Source organism: Pan paniscus, chromosome 7 (genome assembly GCF_029289425.2).
Source record: "Pan paniscus chromosome 7, NHGRI_mPanPan1-v2.0_pri, whole genome shotgun sequence".
In the NCBI taxonomy this organism is placed as follows: domain Eukaryota; kingdom Metazoa; phylum Chordata; class Mammalia; order Primates; family Hominidae; genus Pan; species Pan paniscus.
Window position 1 is genome coordinate 124658496 of NC_073256.2, and position 18249 is coordinate 124676744.

An 18249-nucleotide genomic window follows, 5' to 3' on the forward strand; every position below is an offset into this window, starting at 1 on the left:
TACAGACAATACACAACAGTTCACCAAATAATTTCAGTAATACGTTTTTCTTTCTGATGCACACGTGGAAATCATTTACTGAAAGTGATTTATGAGTGTTTTGTGTCTAATGAAAATAATACTAATGTATCATTTTATGTCAAAAATAACTCAAAACCACCTAAAAATACCAAGATTCATCATATAGCATGGAGAAGATAACTTCAAGATAAAACACCAAAAAGCACCATAAATTCTTCCATCTTACCATTTTATATTCTTTCCAGCCTCTTTGGAAATCTAGACTTCCATCTTCACGATGTTGTATTACAGTCCAACCTCCCCCATTGACATCCATATTGCAAAACACCTGACAAATGGAAAACAAAGTCAAGTAAAAAATACTTCTACTTTAAAAAACATATATCCTACATGTTTCAAAATAGGAATAAGGCAAACAGGTCTGCAGATTACAAAAACTGAAATTACTATATTGAACAATGTTAATTTAGATATATTATTGGTTATTTCTTCCTCTGATTCATATTTGAGTTATTTCTGATTAAATTCCATCAATGATGAATAAATTACGTGCATAAATTTTAGTCAGCTGAAAATTAAGTCTTTGTCTCAGACTATAAAACATTTTTAAAAATCTTTGTTTTAAATGAAAATAAGCATTTGAGTATGTTCAAAGTTTTGGAAATTCTACCAAATTTCCAAAGTTACAGACCATTTGATTGCCAAAACACATGACTCAGAATTTTAAAACTTTAAATTGATTGAAATGGGAGTACAATAAGAATAAAAAATTTTTAAAATATAATGTCTTTAACTATCACATATTTCATTGCCTATCAATTCTTACATATGTACATGTTACAGTAGATATCCTTGAGTCAATATTTCATTAGAGGCAACATTTGTGGCATAGCATATGTAGAATATATTATTTGCTTGTATTTTAGTCACGAACAATAACAGGAGAACATGACATATTGTATCTCTTCTGACTGTGACAAGAACTTCTTTCCCATGTGGAAAATTTATACAAATCTTTCAAAGACTTATGCATATTTTAATTATTCAAAATACAATGGTGTTTATTAAGAAATTGACTCATTTCCCCCAGGGTCTACCCAAGAAGAGAAACATATCTGTAATGGGATTATCTTTGGAAAGCAATCACTGTAATTGATGTAGCATGAATGTGGCAGCTTGATTATTCAACGGGGACTATGGGAAACACTATTTCCTCAACAACTGAATACTAAAGCATGTTGAAGCTTGGCTAAAGGTGGGATATGATGCAACAGCAGCAAGCAGGCTATGAGGACACAGAGCTAAGCTCTGATTAAAGGAAAAACCTCAAGTGTTTTCCCTGAGGCATTGCATTTGGAACACAAGTAGCAAAAAAGGTATAAAAGCAGTGGCAAGAAATGTCATTCAAAGAGCGAATTGTCCATGTACTTCCTCAGAGTGGAAGGGTCCAAGATATACATGCCTACTTGTGGGCATATGAAATAGGACAACTCTCCTCCCAAGGCTCTCGCCCTACTTTGACAACAGCCACACATACAGTATGTCTTCACTAACCCTAGGAATTGACTCACCTCCAAGACTGTACATTTGAAATGTTGATTCCTGTCCCAGTAGTCCCCACCACCACTATTCCTTTAATTTCTGCACTTGCTCTCAGTCCTCAACATAACCTCGAGCTACACTTTTATTTTCCGTAATTCTACTTCATTTATTCATTTATTTTTTGATTTACTCAACCACCATTCTTGGGCATCAGTTTCCACTTACAACTGGGGGTATCATTATAAATAAAATATGGGTCAGGTACTCAAACATCTCCAAGTTTCAATAGTGACTGATCCCATAGAATTAAGGAGACAGAGTTCACAATTTTCAGCTCTAATAGCCTGAAGAATCATGGAGACAATAATCTAAATGAGAAATTTAAGAAAGAAAACACGAGCAAAGAAAATGATCTTAGTTTTGGATACCTCAAAGGCTAGCAAAGAAAATGTTCGTAGTTTTGGACACCTTAGCCTTTGAGGTAGCACAGATATCCAAAGAAAAAGTTTATTGAGCAGTTCGAGATGATCTAGACCAAGGATAAAAATATGGATAAGAGCATAAGGAAGAAAGAAAGGAATTGCTATTAACAATGACATGCTTGTTAAGGACCAAATAATATAAACACCTTACATGCATTTTCTAACTTATTCTCATGATAGTCCTAGTATGATGTAGGTATGATGATCATCTCCATTTTACAGATGAAAAAATACTGAGGTTTAGAGTAGTTCAGTAACTTACCAGTGATTATACTCAACAATAAGCTCTGGATCTGGGATTTAAAATTGATTTGAACTGGATTCAGAATTGAATCCTATGTCTACCTAATTGAAAATTATTGGGAATAATCTGCTTAAAAGCATTTGTTAATAGCATGAAGACAAATGCAATTACTTAAATAAGTAAAGAAAAAGGTGGAAACAGATGTGTGTGGCAGGGAGTGAGAAGGGTCAAAGAATGGGCTTTGGTGAACACCTGAGAAGGAGAGAATACATCAGGAAACTTTAGGTGGGCAGGGATTTCTTTCAATTGACTGCTGTCCCCAGTACCTAGAGGTGTGCTTAGCCTGTAGCGGGTACTGAATGAATATTGATAAACAAATAGAGATGGAACAGGAGAGATAAAATAGGAAAATCTGATTAATGGAATGCTAAGAAAGACGGATTTAGAGTTGGGGAGGTGATCATCAAAGGTTTCAGAAAAGTCAAGATAAAAAATGATTAAGAAAATATAACTTCAATTTGAATGAAGAAGTCTTTAGTGACCTTGGTGAGAGAGAATGCGGATTCCTGTGGGAATAAAATCAGATGGCATAGTTTCAAGAGGGCATAGGTGGTGATTCAAGAGAAGTGGTCAAAGTGGAGCTTTACCAGTGAAATTTAAATGAGAAAAAAGGGAAGTGAAAATATCAAGGAAACATTTTTCTAGAAGCAGCTAATATCACTAGTTTCTCAATTAAATTTTATCGTGCCCTGACTTGTTAATCCAGAATGAATGTTTTTATTCAAATTTTTATTTCCTAATGGACACTGATTGCCTGAAAGTTTGCCAAGTTGTGTTTGCAAAGCTGTAAAGTCCACTTACATACTCAGGGAAAAGAATCACTACATTTATAAATGTAGAGTGCAGAGAGGAAACTATATTGTACGGTTTTTAAATTACTGTTACCTAGATTATTAAAACTCTATGCACTTAGTTTTTAAGTCACTCACAAATTTTTGAAAAAGACAACTTTCCTTCTAAACAGAGGCACCTTAGTTTTTAAATCACTCGCAAATTTTTGAAAAAGACAACTTTCCTTCTAAACAGAGGAATCCAGTGACTTGCAAATGTTCAGATGTGCTGAGAATGCTTCTTAAATAAAGACCTAGAGGAAAAACCATTGGGAAATATAAATTACCCAGGCAGATTACTAAATTGGAAGCTGAGGGACAGAGAGGTTAAAGGGTTGAACATATGCTTCCCAATTCTTATGTAGACTTAATAACATCAATGATAACAGCTGCTCTTTGTGTTATATAGGCACAATGGAGCTGAATGACACCTTGGTTAATAGCGCCAACTTGAGTGCTACATTGCCTGAATTTAAAATCCACCTCTGCTCTCTGTATGTACCTCTTAGATATTTTCTGAGAATTTGATGAATTAATGCATATAGAATTTTTAGAACAGCGTTTGGCACTTAATAGGCATTGACACTACTCCCATCTCTTACATGTATTACTGATGACATAATATATGTTTATGCTATGCATTATACACTCTATGTATATAATGTAATATTTAATATGTATATAATATTTAAATTTAATATACTATAGTTATATAACATTGCATACAAATTTTATAATTTATTATAATAGAAAATATACAAAACCAAAACATGTAGAAGTTCAATAAATTATCTTTATAATTATGATTTCTAGGCTCTAGTTATTATAATATTGGCATCACTAACCTTTGAGCATGCCACCTTTCTATGCTCTAGTTATTATAATATTGGCATCACTAACCTTTGAGCATGCCACCTTTCTATATGTATTATGTATACATATATATATATATACACACACACACACACACACACATACATATATCTATATTTAAGAGGTTGGACTCACTCTAGCAAAGACAAAACAGAAGCCTATTATTTTTAGTCAGAAAAAAAAATAAAAGCCTATGCTTAACAGATGAAGGAAATTTAAAAAAATAGATGGTAGGTTTTAGAAAGATTTGAGACATGAAAGACTTGAAAAGTTCATTTGCCAGTATTGTGTGGTCTGTGCTATCTGGCAGTGTCCTTCCTGTGGACAAGACCCTGCTACATTAACTATGCCTATTGCATTTATTGATCATATGACTTGGGCTTAACTCTATCCAAGAAATGACTGAACTGGCTCCTATCCCAGGCAAGGTCAAAGCTTTCAAGCATTAAACACCTTTTAACATAATACGGAGGCTTAAACCCAAACAAAACGGGGAAATTTGATTCACATAGTTTTTATACTTTTATGTTCCATAGAAGTTGGAATGATTAGACTTGTGAATGTTAATTATTTTTCCATACCATAAATGAAAAGGGCTTAACCCATTTGTTATAGTACTTTTCCAAGAATTAGGGGAATTACGAGTTCAGAATCAAATTTTTAATATTTTACAATAAGCAGAGTAATGATTAAATGGTTTGTTTTTTGGATGCATTTGGTTTTGGAAACATAAAATGAAAGGGAAAGTCTTGTTTCCTACTACTATACATTGAAGGGAATTCAGAAAGAAAAATAAACACAAGCCATTAATAACATAAAAGCAAAAAGCAAATACAGAAATGACCTAAATCTAATTTTCTTTCTGCTTGAAAAGTTAAATAGTCCTAGAAAACCGTCTTTGGCTTCCACATTTGAAAAGATAACATTTCTCTAACTTTCAAAGACATTTTTTTTTTTTGGCATGGAACAATGTCAATCGAAAAAATTACTGTACTACAATCCTGTTATGCTTGCAACTCCCACACTGACTACAAGATGAATAGTTTCTGCTCATTGGTTTGTCACTTTCCTTTAATAACCCTAGTTTATTTTTTCGTCCATACCATGCATATTTGACGCTTCGGTTTTTGTGTAGGTTGCCTTGAGATTCTTACCCTTGCCAAAACTTCTGGAAACATTATAATGAGCAATGCTTTGGCTAAGCCTACCCAGGGGTAGCACCAAACTTCCTGTTTACAATGTACAGTCTACATGGAAGGGTGAAAGTCTTAACGATGAATTTTGCTAGCACTTTTTATAGGATTGAGAGAATGCTGACAATTTATTTCAAGATGGAAAAAACTGAGATTATAGGACGGTGAGAATGAGGTGGGTTATAATGAGAACATGAATCAGCTTACCTAATTTTCTAAAAATAAACCCTTGCCTGTGTAGCTCACATGTCACACCATGTGTTTACCACCCCATGGGGCAACAGGTTCATATTTAAAATTATAAATGATACAATTTCAATTATTGTTAACATAAATAATGATCCTGCTTAATCCTCTGATTAAAAGGGTGTATCCTAGAATTAGATTCCTTTGTTTCAAAGTCAATATTCAATATTTGCTAAGAATTTGTATGGGGCAGGTTATCTTTCTAAAGTAGGGATAATGGGAGTCTCTATCTCACAGGGTTGTTGAAAAGAGTAAATGAAGGAGTGTATATATATATATATATATATATATAAAACATACATATATATACTAAGCATATATATATACACTAAGCATATATATACTAAGCATATATATGTACTAAGCATATATATACACTAAGCATATATATAGATATTTAGATATACATAGCATATATAGATATATATAGCATATATAGATATAGACAGCAGATATATAGGTATATTATATATCTATATATAGATCTCTCTATATAGATAGATATAAATATCTATATATAGATATATAGTTATATAGTATATTTAGATACATTACTATACTATATACACTACATATAGTTATATCTAGATATACTATATATACTATATACTAGTTATATCTATATATCTAGATATAACTACATATCTAGATATCTAGATATGTAGTTATATCTAGATATAACTATATATAGTTATATCTATATATAGGTATCTATATCTATATATAGAGATCTATATATATCTCTATATATCTATATATAGTGTATATATATAGTATAGTATAGTATACATCTATATATAGAGATCTATATCTATCTATATATAGAGATATATATGCTTAGAAGAAGACTGGCAAACTGTAAATGCTCAATACATTTGAGCTATTTTGTTAATCAGCTTGTAAATTACTTTTGAGGTAATTCATACAATATTTGTTCTTACCAGTGCTATGCTATGCAATTATACTAAGGGATTAAACACTAAATTTTTTACCTGCAAAAATGTGTATGTATGTCAGTCTGAAATACCCATCTTTATTATAGAACAATGTTACTACTTGTAAGAGAATCTATGATTATAACAGGGAAATAATAAAACAAGAGAATGAACATCTAAGTCCAGAAGAAGGCCAGGTCTTTCTCTCTTCAGCTCAGTTATCTCCCCTTCTCACCACACTCTGCTAGTATTTCAATAAAACTAAATCTAAATCTAACAATAGTCCTGACCAGGTAATATCGGAACTTCTCCTTCTTCTCTCTGAAAAGCCATGGTGGCCATTCAGCAGTGATAAAATTTGCTCCTTATGGGTACGTATGGGTATGTTACTGCTAACCTGTTCAGATTATTATTTTTTCTTAGCCTAAATATCAGAAGTTAATTCAGTAGGTACTTGACATTTGTGAATTTAATATTCTAAGTTTTATTTATTTAAGAAAACCCAAAAACTCCATCATATTTAAAATCCACCATTTTGTAGAAGCGTAAGCTTGAATCTTGCTTTCCTGATGAAACCAACCCAGGAGCCAGCCATGGAAGGAGTAAATTGGATTCTCCAACATTCTATTTTATGTAAGCATGAAAAGCAAACCTATTCAGGATTATGAATTGAGGTGGGATCTTTTTCTTCACATTACCAGGCGCAGTGGTTCAGCAAATAGCCTGTGCACCATTTGCATCTCATAATGTTTCAAACTAGAGTGTAGTTGTGGTTATATATGAACTAAAGTCCATAGAATGACTAAAGCTGTATTTGTACTGCACCCCTTCCCACAGACCACATGGTAGTACTGATGATGAAGTCAAAAAAATTCTAAAATTGTGAATATTCTTGATCTGAAAACTTTGGGAATTATTTTTAGATTCATTTATATCATAGAATCACTATGAGTCTAAATGGAAGTTCGCTTAGTATTTTTAGTTAATTTTATTTTTATAGTCAGGTTATAAGCTCTAGTGGAACTGACAATAATTTAGAGGTTCTTTCAGGTCTTGAGTAGTACTGTAGGTAAATGATAAAGCAAATGTTTTAACTCCACCTCCTACTCCAGATCAAATTCTCACATACTTCATCTGCTGTGTGTATGGTGTGTGTTTATGATGTGTGTGTGTGTGTGAATTGAATTTAAGCTTAAGTGTGATTTTAGGATATCTTCCTTAGAATAAGTTATCTTCATCTCCTCATTCCCAGACTTGCCATTGTATTTCAATTTTTCATTTGTTTGCTTCTTTAAGCCATGGGATTCAATGTAATCTTGCACAGAAATCAAACATGAAAAACAGGCAAAACCACACTTCTCTGGTAGATGGCTGAGGTAGCAAAGTACAGAAGAGTGCCTCCTGCCTGTCCTCCCTCCTGTGCCCACTCCACTCCTACATTTTACCCCCTTATAGACAACATCAAAGGTATCTTTCAAGAAGAAAATTTTGTCCCAGCAAAGGGGAAAAAGAAACCATTTAGAGCTAACATAAACAACTATTCATTATGGAAATCAAGAGAGACAGAGGACAGTGGTAAAAGGGAAAATAGAATTGTATCAGACCTGGACTATAGTCCAGACTTCCTGGGTTGCCAATTAAGTGGCATCTGGCAAACTGGGCTCCAGGATTCATTTCCTTTGCCTATCAAAGGAGACTAACAATCAGGAAGACTAAGTAAGTTAGACTGATTTACTATGCACTGCATGGAAGTGTTGATATTGCCATCAGCAGGTCACTTACTCATTTATTCCAGCACATATCTATTGAGACCTACTATGTGCCAGAAACTATGCTAGGTTCCAGGAAATCAAAGATAAAAGGCACAATCTCTGCCTTTTAGAACTCTGGTAGTGAGAAAGTCATGTAAAGTTGCCTGAGGGAATCAGAGAAGATTCCAAGAGCATTGCACAGGCCCCAGAGGAAATGGGGATAAGAGACAAGTAATTTAGGTGGGGGCAGGAGGGGAGGACAGTTGTTTTATCCTGTAAGGGCATGCGGTCCTCTTGGGACCCTGGGCTTCCAGCTAAAACTCACAGACACTGAAGAGCAAGGTTCTTGCCTAATCTCACTCTCTTCAGCTGTCTCACCTCAAAACTTCCCATATACCCTGCTTTAAACAGACCATTTCTATCACTATACTTATTGACAGCATTTTATAACTATCTGCATAATTGTCTATCTTCATCATTACAGTAGAAACTGTTTGCTCTATATTCATGTTCCTAACAAATGCATGACATCCACTTAACAGTATTGAATGAAGGCATAGATGGATGATTTAATGAATAAATGGTGGAAGACAGTATACAAAAGAGATGTTACAGCAGGAAGATAATGTTTGCTTACTCCAAAGTTTACCTTGGGTCCTGTTCAACATACTGATGAATCCGATCCTCCAACCCACTCTTTTATGTAAATATGGAAAGCAAATTCTTTCAAGATTATGAAGTAAGATAGGAAATGTTTCTCCTATCCTAACAGGAGCAATAACTTGCAAATAGCTATATCTACCCCTCCCTCTCCTCACAGTATTTGGCTTTGGATAATGTGTGTTCTCTGGATTGTTGGGTCTTTGGAAGATGGCTTCTCTTTCCCATAGACTCACGGTAGACATGACCTCAACATGTAATCTGTACAAGGCAAACATGTATGAGCAAGGGGACATCCTAGGGACACCAGGGAATAAATGCAAAATTTTGTGTGAAAGAAAAGGTATAGGGATTGGGGATTTCTGTACAATAGGGTTTTCATCCTTTATGGACCTGGGAAACAGAGTATCTCTGGGAGAAAAAAGTTCAGGCATCTCTATATATATTTCCAGTTTAACAAGCTCACAAATCAATCTGATTATCCAGCAATTCAACTGGGATCTGGCTTACATCTCGTAAACAAACACTTCTGGTTTTACCTTTTTGGGTTCTGGCATATTATTAATATAAATAGTGTAGATTCCACTTTTATTAAAACCAGCTTGATATACATCTGCACAGTCTCTAAATGGTTTCTCTTCCTCTCTTTTTCCTCCCTTTAGTAAAACTGCAAAAAAAAAAAAAAAGATTGCAATATGTGAATATCAGTACCATTAGTAGCCAAACTGACTCCAATAATAGCTAAGCATGTCTTCATTTCCTCCACACAAATGTCAATATCGCACATAGTAAAAAGTCAATCATAAAGACAATACTAGATTTTGAGGTAGCTTACAAAATTAAAAGAAAAAAAACTGAAGGAAAAAGCCGTAGAGCCATTTTTAACTGAATGCTTATATTTTACTTAATTTCTTAATTCTTTTTTTTCTATGTATCCTTTCCAAAACATCAGCTTAAGGAACAAATGACCTGGGCATGTAATATCTTCAATTGGTAGCAATTACGTCAAGTTTCCTGCAAAATCTCTAAAACGTTCTTACCTACATTTCACAGGAAAGTCTAAAAAAAGTGCTAACACACTTTTTGGAACAGGAAGACATGAAGATAAATTCAAACATAAAAATGCAATATGGAAGTTTAAAACACTAAAACAATGGAAGTACTGTTTTTCTGTGACTTTATATTGAAGAGCTTCTAGAAAATTTTACCAACAAAACAAAACAAAACAAAAAGAATCAACAACTCTTAACAATAATTAGATTTGGGAAGTAGAAAAGAGTTTATGACCCAACTTAACTACCTACAATGAAAATGTAACCAAACTTTACTTTGTTCTTTCTTTAATGCCCTAAAGTTAAATCATCAGGCAGATGATACACAAATAAAAGAACAAACAAATAAGACTTTGAAATTAAATTATACAGGTGAAAGAGTCACAGTAAACACTAGAAGTCAAGTGAAGACAGAAAATCTATTAATAGTTAGAGACTGTCTCTACTGAGGAAAACCTTATTTTATTTACTGAGCTTTATCCATTATTAACTTCTTACAAATGAAATAAAAATGCAAAATGACCCACATTTAATAGTTCTTAGCTAAAGATATATGTGTTATATTTATAAAGTATTTATGATTTAGTATTTTCTATTATGTATTATTTTAGTAATTGGTTTTATTTAACCTTTTTCTAGAAATTAAGATTAAGACTATTTTGTTATCTTGCCCTTAAAGTTTCCTACCAATAAATATCTGCTTTCAAACACATTGAGTTATAATAGTCTTTTATAATAAAAATACCAAAGGCAAACTATGAATCAGAACTTTTACATTAATTTTAAATGATCTAAAAATCTAAAATCCTGGCCTGACTTAATACTGGTTTCATACTAAATACTGGCCTTTAGTTGCCTAATGTTTACTAACTTATAGGTATTGAGCAGTCTAATCTTTATGGAAATAATTACTATTTCAATATAAATTACTCAGATTTTTAAAAAATATTAAATTATATTTCAAGAAAATGAAATATTTATGTCAGATATGTTGCCACAGCAGAAAAATAGTACTAAAACATTTAATAACATTATGATTTTCTATGTAGCTCAAGTCTGCACTAATGGTTTTAATGAATCATACTAATAATTACATCTAAATACCACCATCACAATTGCCATGTCAACACAAAATAAATCAACTAATTAAAGGGCTACAGATTCATATGATAGTGAAGAAGTACTGCACAGAATGTATGCAAATAGCAATTTAAAGATGCATATATAAATGCTTACTCAAAAGCCATCTTTAATGACACTGAGGATGTCAATGGATTATATAAAGGTATCCATTTCAAAAGCATTGACGTCGTTTACTGGTATTCGTTTATTCTAACTTTACGGACTGCTATTTTTCTAAAACAAAAAAAATTTTTAAATCCCACCTACTGGATCCTTTATTTTGTTGGAAAGTTGAAAATAAACAAATCAGATGCCCAGAAAAAGAGATGTGAAGAAATACCAACTAAAATTTATGATCACTTGAGAGGACAAAAAACACAGGAAGATGTGGTCAGCAGGAACCCAACGGTAAACCCATTTTTCTCTTTTGAGAGAGAGAAAGTCATTTATCTATGGAGGAAATGCTTCTCTTGTATATACCACATCCTGCCCTCCCTTTTTTAGTTATGTATGGAGAACACATTCCCTTCACTCTTGTCTGCCATCTCTCCTCCCGTTTTTGCTTTTTCTTTCCACTTCAGGAAGATGTTGGTGAAGTGGCTATGTGTGGGAAGAGGAAGCTATTTCACACACATTTTTAGTAACTGAGAAAAAAGGAAAAAGTTGGGTGTTAACTTATTTTTGTGAAAACTAACAGTATAAATTTGTTGTCAAAACCATGAATACAAATTCTATACTTGGGAAAATGGTTTGAGAATTCTACCATCAAAAGGTACACCTAGTATTATGGTTATATTATGGATTTTTTGTTGTTATGGTAACATATCTGAAATAGATATTGTATTTTCTTGAAATTTAATTTGGTATGTTTGAAAAATTGAGATACTTATATTCTTTCAAAAAAGTCATTCTTTCCAGAAAGATTAGATTGATTGTTTTTAATTACTTACCAACTAGCAAGCATATGCCTGAAAGTTAATTTAGGCTACATTTTAGAGTAGCAAGGCATTGAAAATCATTGTAAAAGTTTCATCCACAGCTTACCTTTGGTATTTTTATTATATACTACGGTTTGAATAAGGTCCCTTTGATAAGGGTAGATTGACCTTTAGAGTTTTTTTTTTTTTCCTTAATCTATAAAGTGAGGTAGTTATAAATACCTCTGAGATGGGTGTATGAATTACCTAACACAGTGCAAAGACAGTGAAGCATAATAAGTACTCAAGAATGGTAGTTGTTATGGTAATGACAACACTGTTAACAGCAATATTATCCTGTTACTCCTTCTTATGGAAGAGACACTAGCAGAATGTGGAAGGCCAGTCTAGGGGGTGGTGGATGCTGCTGTCTTCCACCTTCTAATTAAAACATAGCAGTTATAGTTGACTAGTTATATTTAGGATCACATTGAATTAGCCTCTCCTGGTCAAATTTGGCTAATTGGCTGGTTTCATTCATTGAATAACTCAGATTATACCATTGTTTACATTTAAGCAAACCCCAAAACAGGCAATCTCATCTTGCTGTGTATTTTAAGCTTTACCTAAATAGTTAAGATTTAAAGATTATTTCAGATGAAATTATAAATGATTTATATGTCAATGTGTTGGTTATAGAAGTTTCAATCTCATGAGTTTTTGCATGACTCGTTTCTTTGTTAAGTACTGCAGAGTTCTGAAGTCCAATGTCATGCATAGATATTATAAAACTGGACACCTAGGAAACATTCTAAAACCTAGAGAGACAATAACATTTGAATTTCCTGAACATTGCAAGTATCAGCACCAGTGATAAGATTTTTAGGAGGTCTTGAGCTTCAGTTAGATAGAAGATAGAAATTGGAGGAATATTTAGTAAATGACACGAGACAGATAGATACAATAGACTTGATGGGGCCAAGAGCAGTGGCTCACCCTGTAATACCAGTGTTTTGGGAGGTAGAGGCAGGAGGATCCCTTGAGGCCAGGAGTTCAAGACCAACCTGGGCAGTACAGTGAGACCATGTCTCTTCAAAAATTAAAAATTTAAAAAAAAAGTCTGGACTAAGATTTGATGGAAGAGTAAAAGAAGCATCACCGAACAGATGTCGGGGGGAACCTTCCGGAGACCTGAAAGAGGGCTGTATCTATCTCTCAAAGTGGTTTACACTTTTTGTAATAATGAACTGATTTGAAGCACGAGTTAAAAGGTTGATCTTTATGTCTAAAATTCTTTCTTTGACCAGATATTCTTATTTTGCCTTTCTTATTCTTTAATTTCTGATGAGTTCATCTTCCCTCTCATTGAGAATTTAGATCCCTGCCATTCCTATCACTGCTTTCCTAGCCTCCCTTTTCTTTCTTCTTAGCCTCGATCCCAGAGTCAGGAATTTAATAATGGTCCATTTGGCATCCCTGGTCTCTCCATCCATTGTCCTTTCATCCACTCACCTTTGCATAGGTAAATCCCAACCCCCAGATGGGCATTCATTCACTTTCTCAACCCCCTTGTAGACTGCAAACACTGAGTCATTTGTAATAAACTTCCTATGACATTTCCTGTAGAGTGTATTGCAAATCTTTCTACTGTTTTAAAAAACTACATCTTATCTTCTCTCACTCTTTATAAATGACCTTTACGGTTTACTATGAAGATCAAAGCCATTTGATATGTCTCCTCCACTCCCTTCCTCTACCCTACAGAAGTTGTCTTTGCCTATCTTTCCCCTCGCCTTTTTTGTTGACCTCTCCTAGTCCCTTTCAACTTCTCCAATTGTTTTTTCTCTTTCCTCTTTTATCGGTTTATTTTCCTCTCATCACCTACCATATAGATGTTCACTAAGATTCCATTCTTGGATCTCTATTTCTTATACATCTGTTCATTTTGCAAACTATCTATCATGGCTTCCAACTGCGGCACAAAAGATTTCTAATATACACAGGCACTTTTTAACACTGAGTATTTGCCTCTCTCTTTACCTTCAGATTCATATATCTACTTGCCTGTTGGGCAGTCCTTCCTGCTACACCAACTTTCATTTGTTTAATGTTCCATAATCTTTCCTTCCAAACCAGGTGTTTGCTCTTTCCCTTATTAGTCCCACTATCCTTCTCCAGTTTTTATCAGTTAAAAATTAATTAAAGTGTTAATTTTTTTCTAATAAGACAATTAGAGTATGGCTTTTCCATTTGTCCCTCTGCTTCTTATCCTCTCTTAGTTCAATCATCCTATATTATTATTTCAACAAACATTGATGGACATTTGCTATTTTTAAGACTTTTCCTAGGCAATGGAGATACAGACATAAGAAAGCCCAAGCCTGCCTGTCATGTGATCACAGCCTGATGCGAAAAAGATCTTCCATGAACACTATACCCATGATTAGTAACTTTTATGATAGGACAAAACTCAATTCAAGGTGGCTTAAGCAAAAAGATAATTTATTGGATCATGTAACTAAAGAATCCAATGTAGTACTTTAAGTAAGTCATGGTAAGGTTTCAAACAATGTGACCAGAAATTGGTTTCTTAGTCTTTTTCTTGACCCACTTATTCTTGGCAATCAACCTGGTCACAAGATAGCTGGCAATAACTTGTAAGGCTATAATGTCACCAGTTTAAATACAGCACCAAAGAGAGAGAATGCAGACAATTGTTATCTTAGAGGTATGTATCAAGCACATTAGGAACATGCAAGAATATACTCCATCTGCCAGGTGGACACCAGGAAGGCTACCTAGAAGAGATAACAGTTGAAAGAATAAAACATATAGAAAAGCTTATCTAAGCTAAATTTAAGAGCCTGGTATGCTAGTTCAAAGACTTTGCCCACACCAATATCAGCAAATAAATCTAGAAAGTCCTAGGAAGGAATCATTATTCATTCTTTTCATTTAGCCTTATCTATACAACCAAATCTTTGTCATCTAAAGGGATAGAATAGAGACACAAACAGGTGCATGTCTGTCTTTCACCAGCCAACATTCAGTCAATAAGCAACCTGAGACCCTGATGCTAGCAGCTGTTGACTTTATCCTGATCTTCCCTTCCTTTACCCAACCAATTTAAATCTAGATGGTGCATCCACCACCAGACTGACTTCAGGGGAGGACCATGAAATCTAAGGCAGAGGGTCACTTCAATTCAGATGAACCCTCAAGAGAAAACTTCCTGGAATGTGGAATTGGTAATTATTAGCCTCAGCAACACTAGCCGAGAACACGGAAGGCAATTAGCCTTGCTACCAGAGACAGTGTAAAAAGCCAAAGCCCTTTCTCTTACCCATTTTCTGATGAGTTGCTATAAAGAAATCAGTTCTTCAATCGTTCGTTTTAAACCTTAAATATGGCTAATGGTTCATGTATTTCCAGTATTTACCGAACATCAGAATACATGTGGATCAGGTTATTTGTTCAAGGATAGTCCTTGAGACATCATTATTAGGAAGATCATAGCACTAGAAATTGACCCTGAACCTGTGATTTCAACACAACAGGTCACTGAAATTAACTGAGCATATAAAGGAAGAAAACAGCACATCTGACAAGGTGCAAACAAGCAAACAATTGATTGATTAGATTTTGTGCTTTTCAGCCAGGTGTGTGGGCATTTCATAGAAAAAACATTTTGAAGACACTCTCTGGAATCCTAATTTATTCGAAAGAATCTTTAAAAGTGGAAGAAGGTAATGTCTTGCATTTCAAGGGTGTGGAAGAATTAAAAGATTTCCAGGCAGTCCAAGTTTCAATATTTTATGGGTGGGTATAGGGGTGAGGGATATTTACCAATGACTTTATAAACAGATATACAAATATATATATAGCTACACAAATACATACAAGCTGTATGCTTATAAATGGAAAATGTTGAGGTTGGTATTTTTTCTTATAGAAAGCATATGCATACAAACCTAAATATCTGTGGGCTGATATCTCAGCATGACTGTTTTTAACCTACAAAAATGGCAATTGAATATGGTTATATGTGTGTGTGCATGTGTGTATGTGTGTGAGACAGTATAACAAACACATATATTCTATTCTTAAATACTTTTAATTTGAAGTCTTTGATTAACTAAAAGTGTACTTTTTTATTTAAAACAACTACTTCTTTTCTCAAAGTCCCTCTAACCCTGGAATAAGGGAACAGTTGAACATCATTTATCTAGTGAATTATTATTTTAATTAAACATTTTTAAAAAAGAACTTCTTTGCTCTCATTTAAATTATTTATATGTAATTTTATAGATAATCTATAAAATCTTAACTACCATTTTTTATGGAACTATAATAATCATGATCATAATAAAATCAACTAGCATTAACTGAACACTTACTATGTGGTAAACTCTGAATTTTGTGTGCCAAGTATGTTTTACATGCTTCATTTTGTTCAATCCTTATAAATTTCTTATGAGGAGTATTTATCAATATATTGTTTTACATGGGAAGTTGAAGCTCAGAAATGCTACTAACTTCACCAAAACTTGTAAGTAGTAGAACTCTCTGACTATAAAGCTGAAAATCTTAACTACTTCTTACTGGCCTTTGAGTAAAGTGAAACCCAAATAGAACTTCAGTGAGTCATCTGTCACAGAATCCCCAGCAATACTTATCTCTGCTGACAAGAGCACACCCAAGGTCCTGAGTTATTCAGTATAAGCCGTAAGTCTGAAAGGGTACAGCCTCATCTCATGGAAGCAGGTTGTATGGGAAAAGAGAGAGGAGGCAGCAATGACAAGAACAAAGAATATGTTGACATGAGGATAGCAGAGAGCCACAGGCAGTAGAATTGTCTGAGATGAAAACCCTCAGCAGAAAAGTGAAGCCGTGACAGCCCACAATGTCAAGAGCTAACAGAGGATAAGTGAGAGGTCCCAAAGCAGCCATATTGGATTTTATCATGTTCATACCCTAAAAGTCACACTGACTCAGGATTTACCCCTATTAATTTTAGGTATTATTCTCATAAGCCTGGTAGTTGGTCTCCCAGCCTACGGACTATTTGCTAGAAGCTTCAAAGACAGAGAGGATAGGCTGGCGGGGTAGTGAGAGTGGGAATATGTGTGTGTGTGTATGTGTGTGTGTGAGTATGTGTGTGTATGTGTATGTGAGTGTGAGTGTGTTTATATGTGTGACTGTGTGTATGTATGTGAGTGTGTGTATGTGAGTGTGTGTGTGTGTTCATCTTCTAGTATCAGGCATGGAGACAAGAAATTGGATCATTGAAAGTATGTGTGTGTGTGTCTGTGTTCATCTTCTAGTATCAGGCATGGAGACAAGGAATTGGATCATTGAAAGTACGTGTGTATGTGTGTGAGGAAAAGACAGAAAATTTTAAAAAGTAGGCAAAACTAAGAAATGATAAGAATTTGGGCACTGAACAATATAAAGGGGGCATACTATATACTTTTCCAGAGGCATCACGGTATTATGATGAAAATTAATTCATATGGATAATAACGGATTAAATTATTAGAAAAAAAGTCATAATTTTATTCAATTTTCTCTTCCAAAAAAAGAAAGGAGAGGATAAAAAATGCAGGTAATTTTTCATCACATTTAAAAATTTTCATAAAATTTTACTAAAGGGATACATTTTAATTATCTGAAGAATATATTGCCCATGATATATAATTGCAGATATACAAATTTTCAATAATACTACGATATACATAAGACATACAAACTCTTACATTTATGTAGAGATGCAAAGCATCCTATGTCATAAGTGTAGCTCTAATTTAAAGTCTGTTTTAAAGTGGAAGAATAATTAAATATCAATTCTACATATTTGTACTGTAGTTTGATTACCATGTTCAAATAAATTTTGCAATTATCTTCTAATGTGAAATGAATCTCATGTGTATAACAACGTATATTCAATGCCTATTACTACCTAAAGTAATCAAGAATGAGGAAAAAGCTGGGTGCGGTGGCTCACGCCTGTAATCCCAGCACTTTGGAAGTCCGAGGCGGGCAGATCACAAGGTCAGGAGATGGAGACCATCCTGGCTAAAATGGTGAAACCCCGTCTCTACTAAAAATACAAAAAATTAGGTGGGCGTGGTGGCGGGCGCCTGTAGTCCCAGCTACTCGGGAGGCTGAGGCAGGAGAATGGAGTGAACCTGGGAGGCGGAGCTTGCAGTGAGCAGAGATCGCACCACTGCACTCCAGCCTGGGCGACAGAGCGAGACTCCGTTTCAAAAAAAAAAAAAAAAAAAAAAGAATGGGGAAAAATACTTGACTAAAAGGTACAAC

The 18249-nt window shown here is 34.1% G+C and overlaps 1 protein-coding gene across 2 annotated transcripts in view; it reads right to left on the minus strand.

Annotated features, from left to right (window-relative positions):
- The window catches only part of ANGPT1 (angiopoietin 1), a 245602-nt gene that overhangs the window by 40778 nt on the left and 186575 nt on the right, over positions 1-18249 (minus strand). For both annotated transcript variants that reach the window (XM_034966483.4, XM_034966482.4), the window contains exons 5-6: positions 9377-9504; positions 248-349 (exon numbers count right to left, since the gene is read on the minus strand). In XM_034966483.4, coding sequence (XP_034822374.1) covers positions 248-349; positions 9377-9504 — 230 coding nt within the window. The remainder of the gene's footprint in view (positions 1-247; positions 350-9376; positions 9505-18249) is intronic.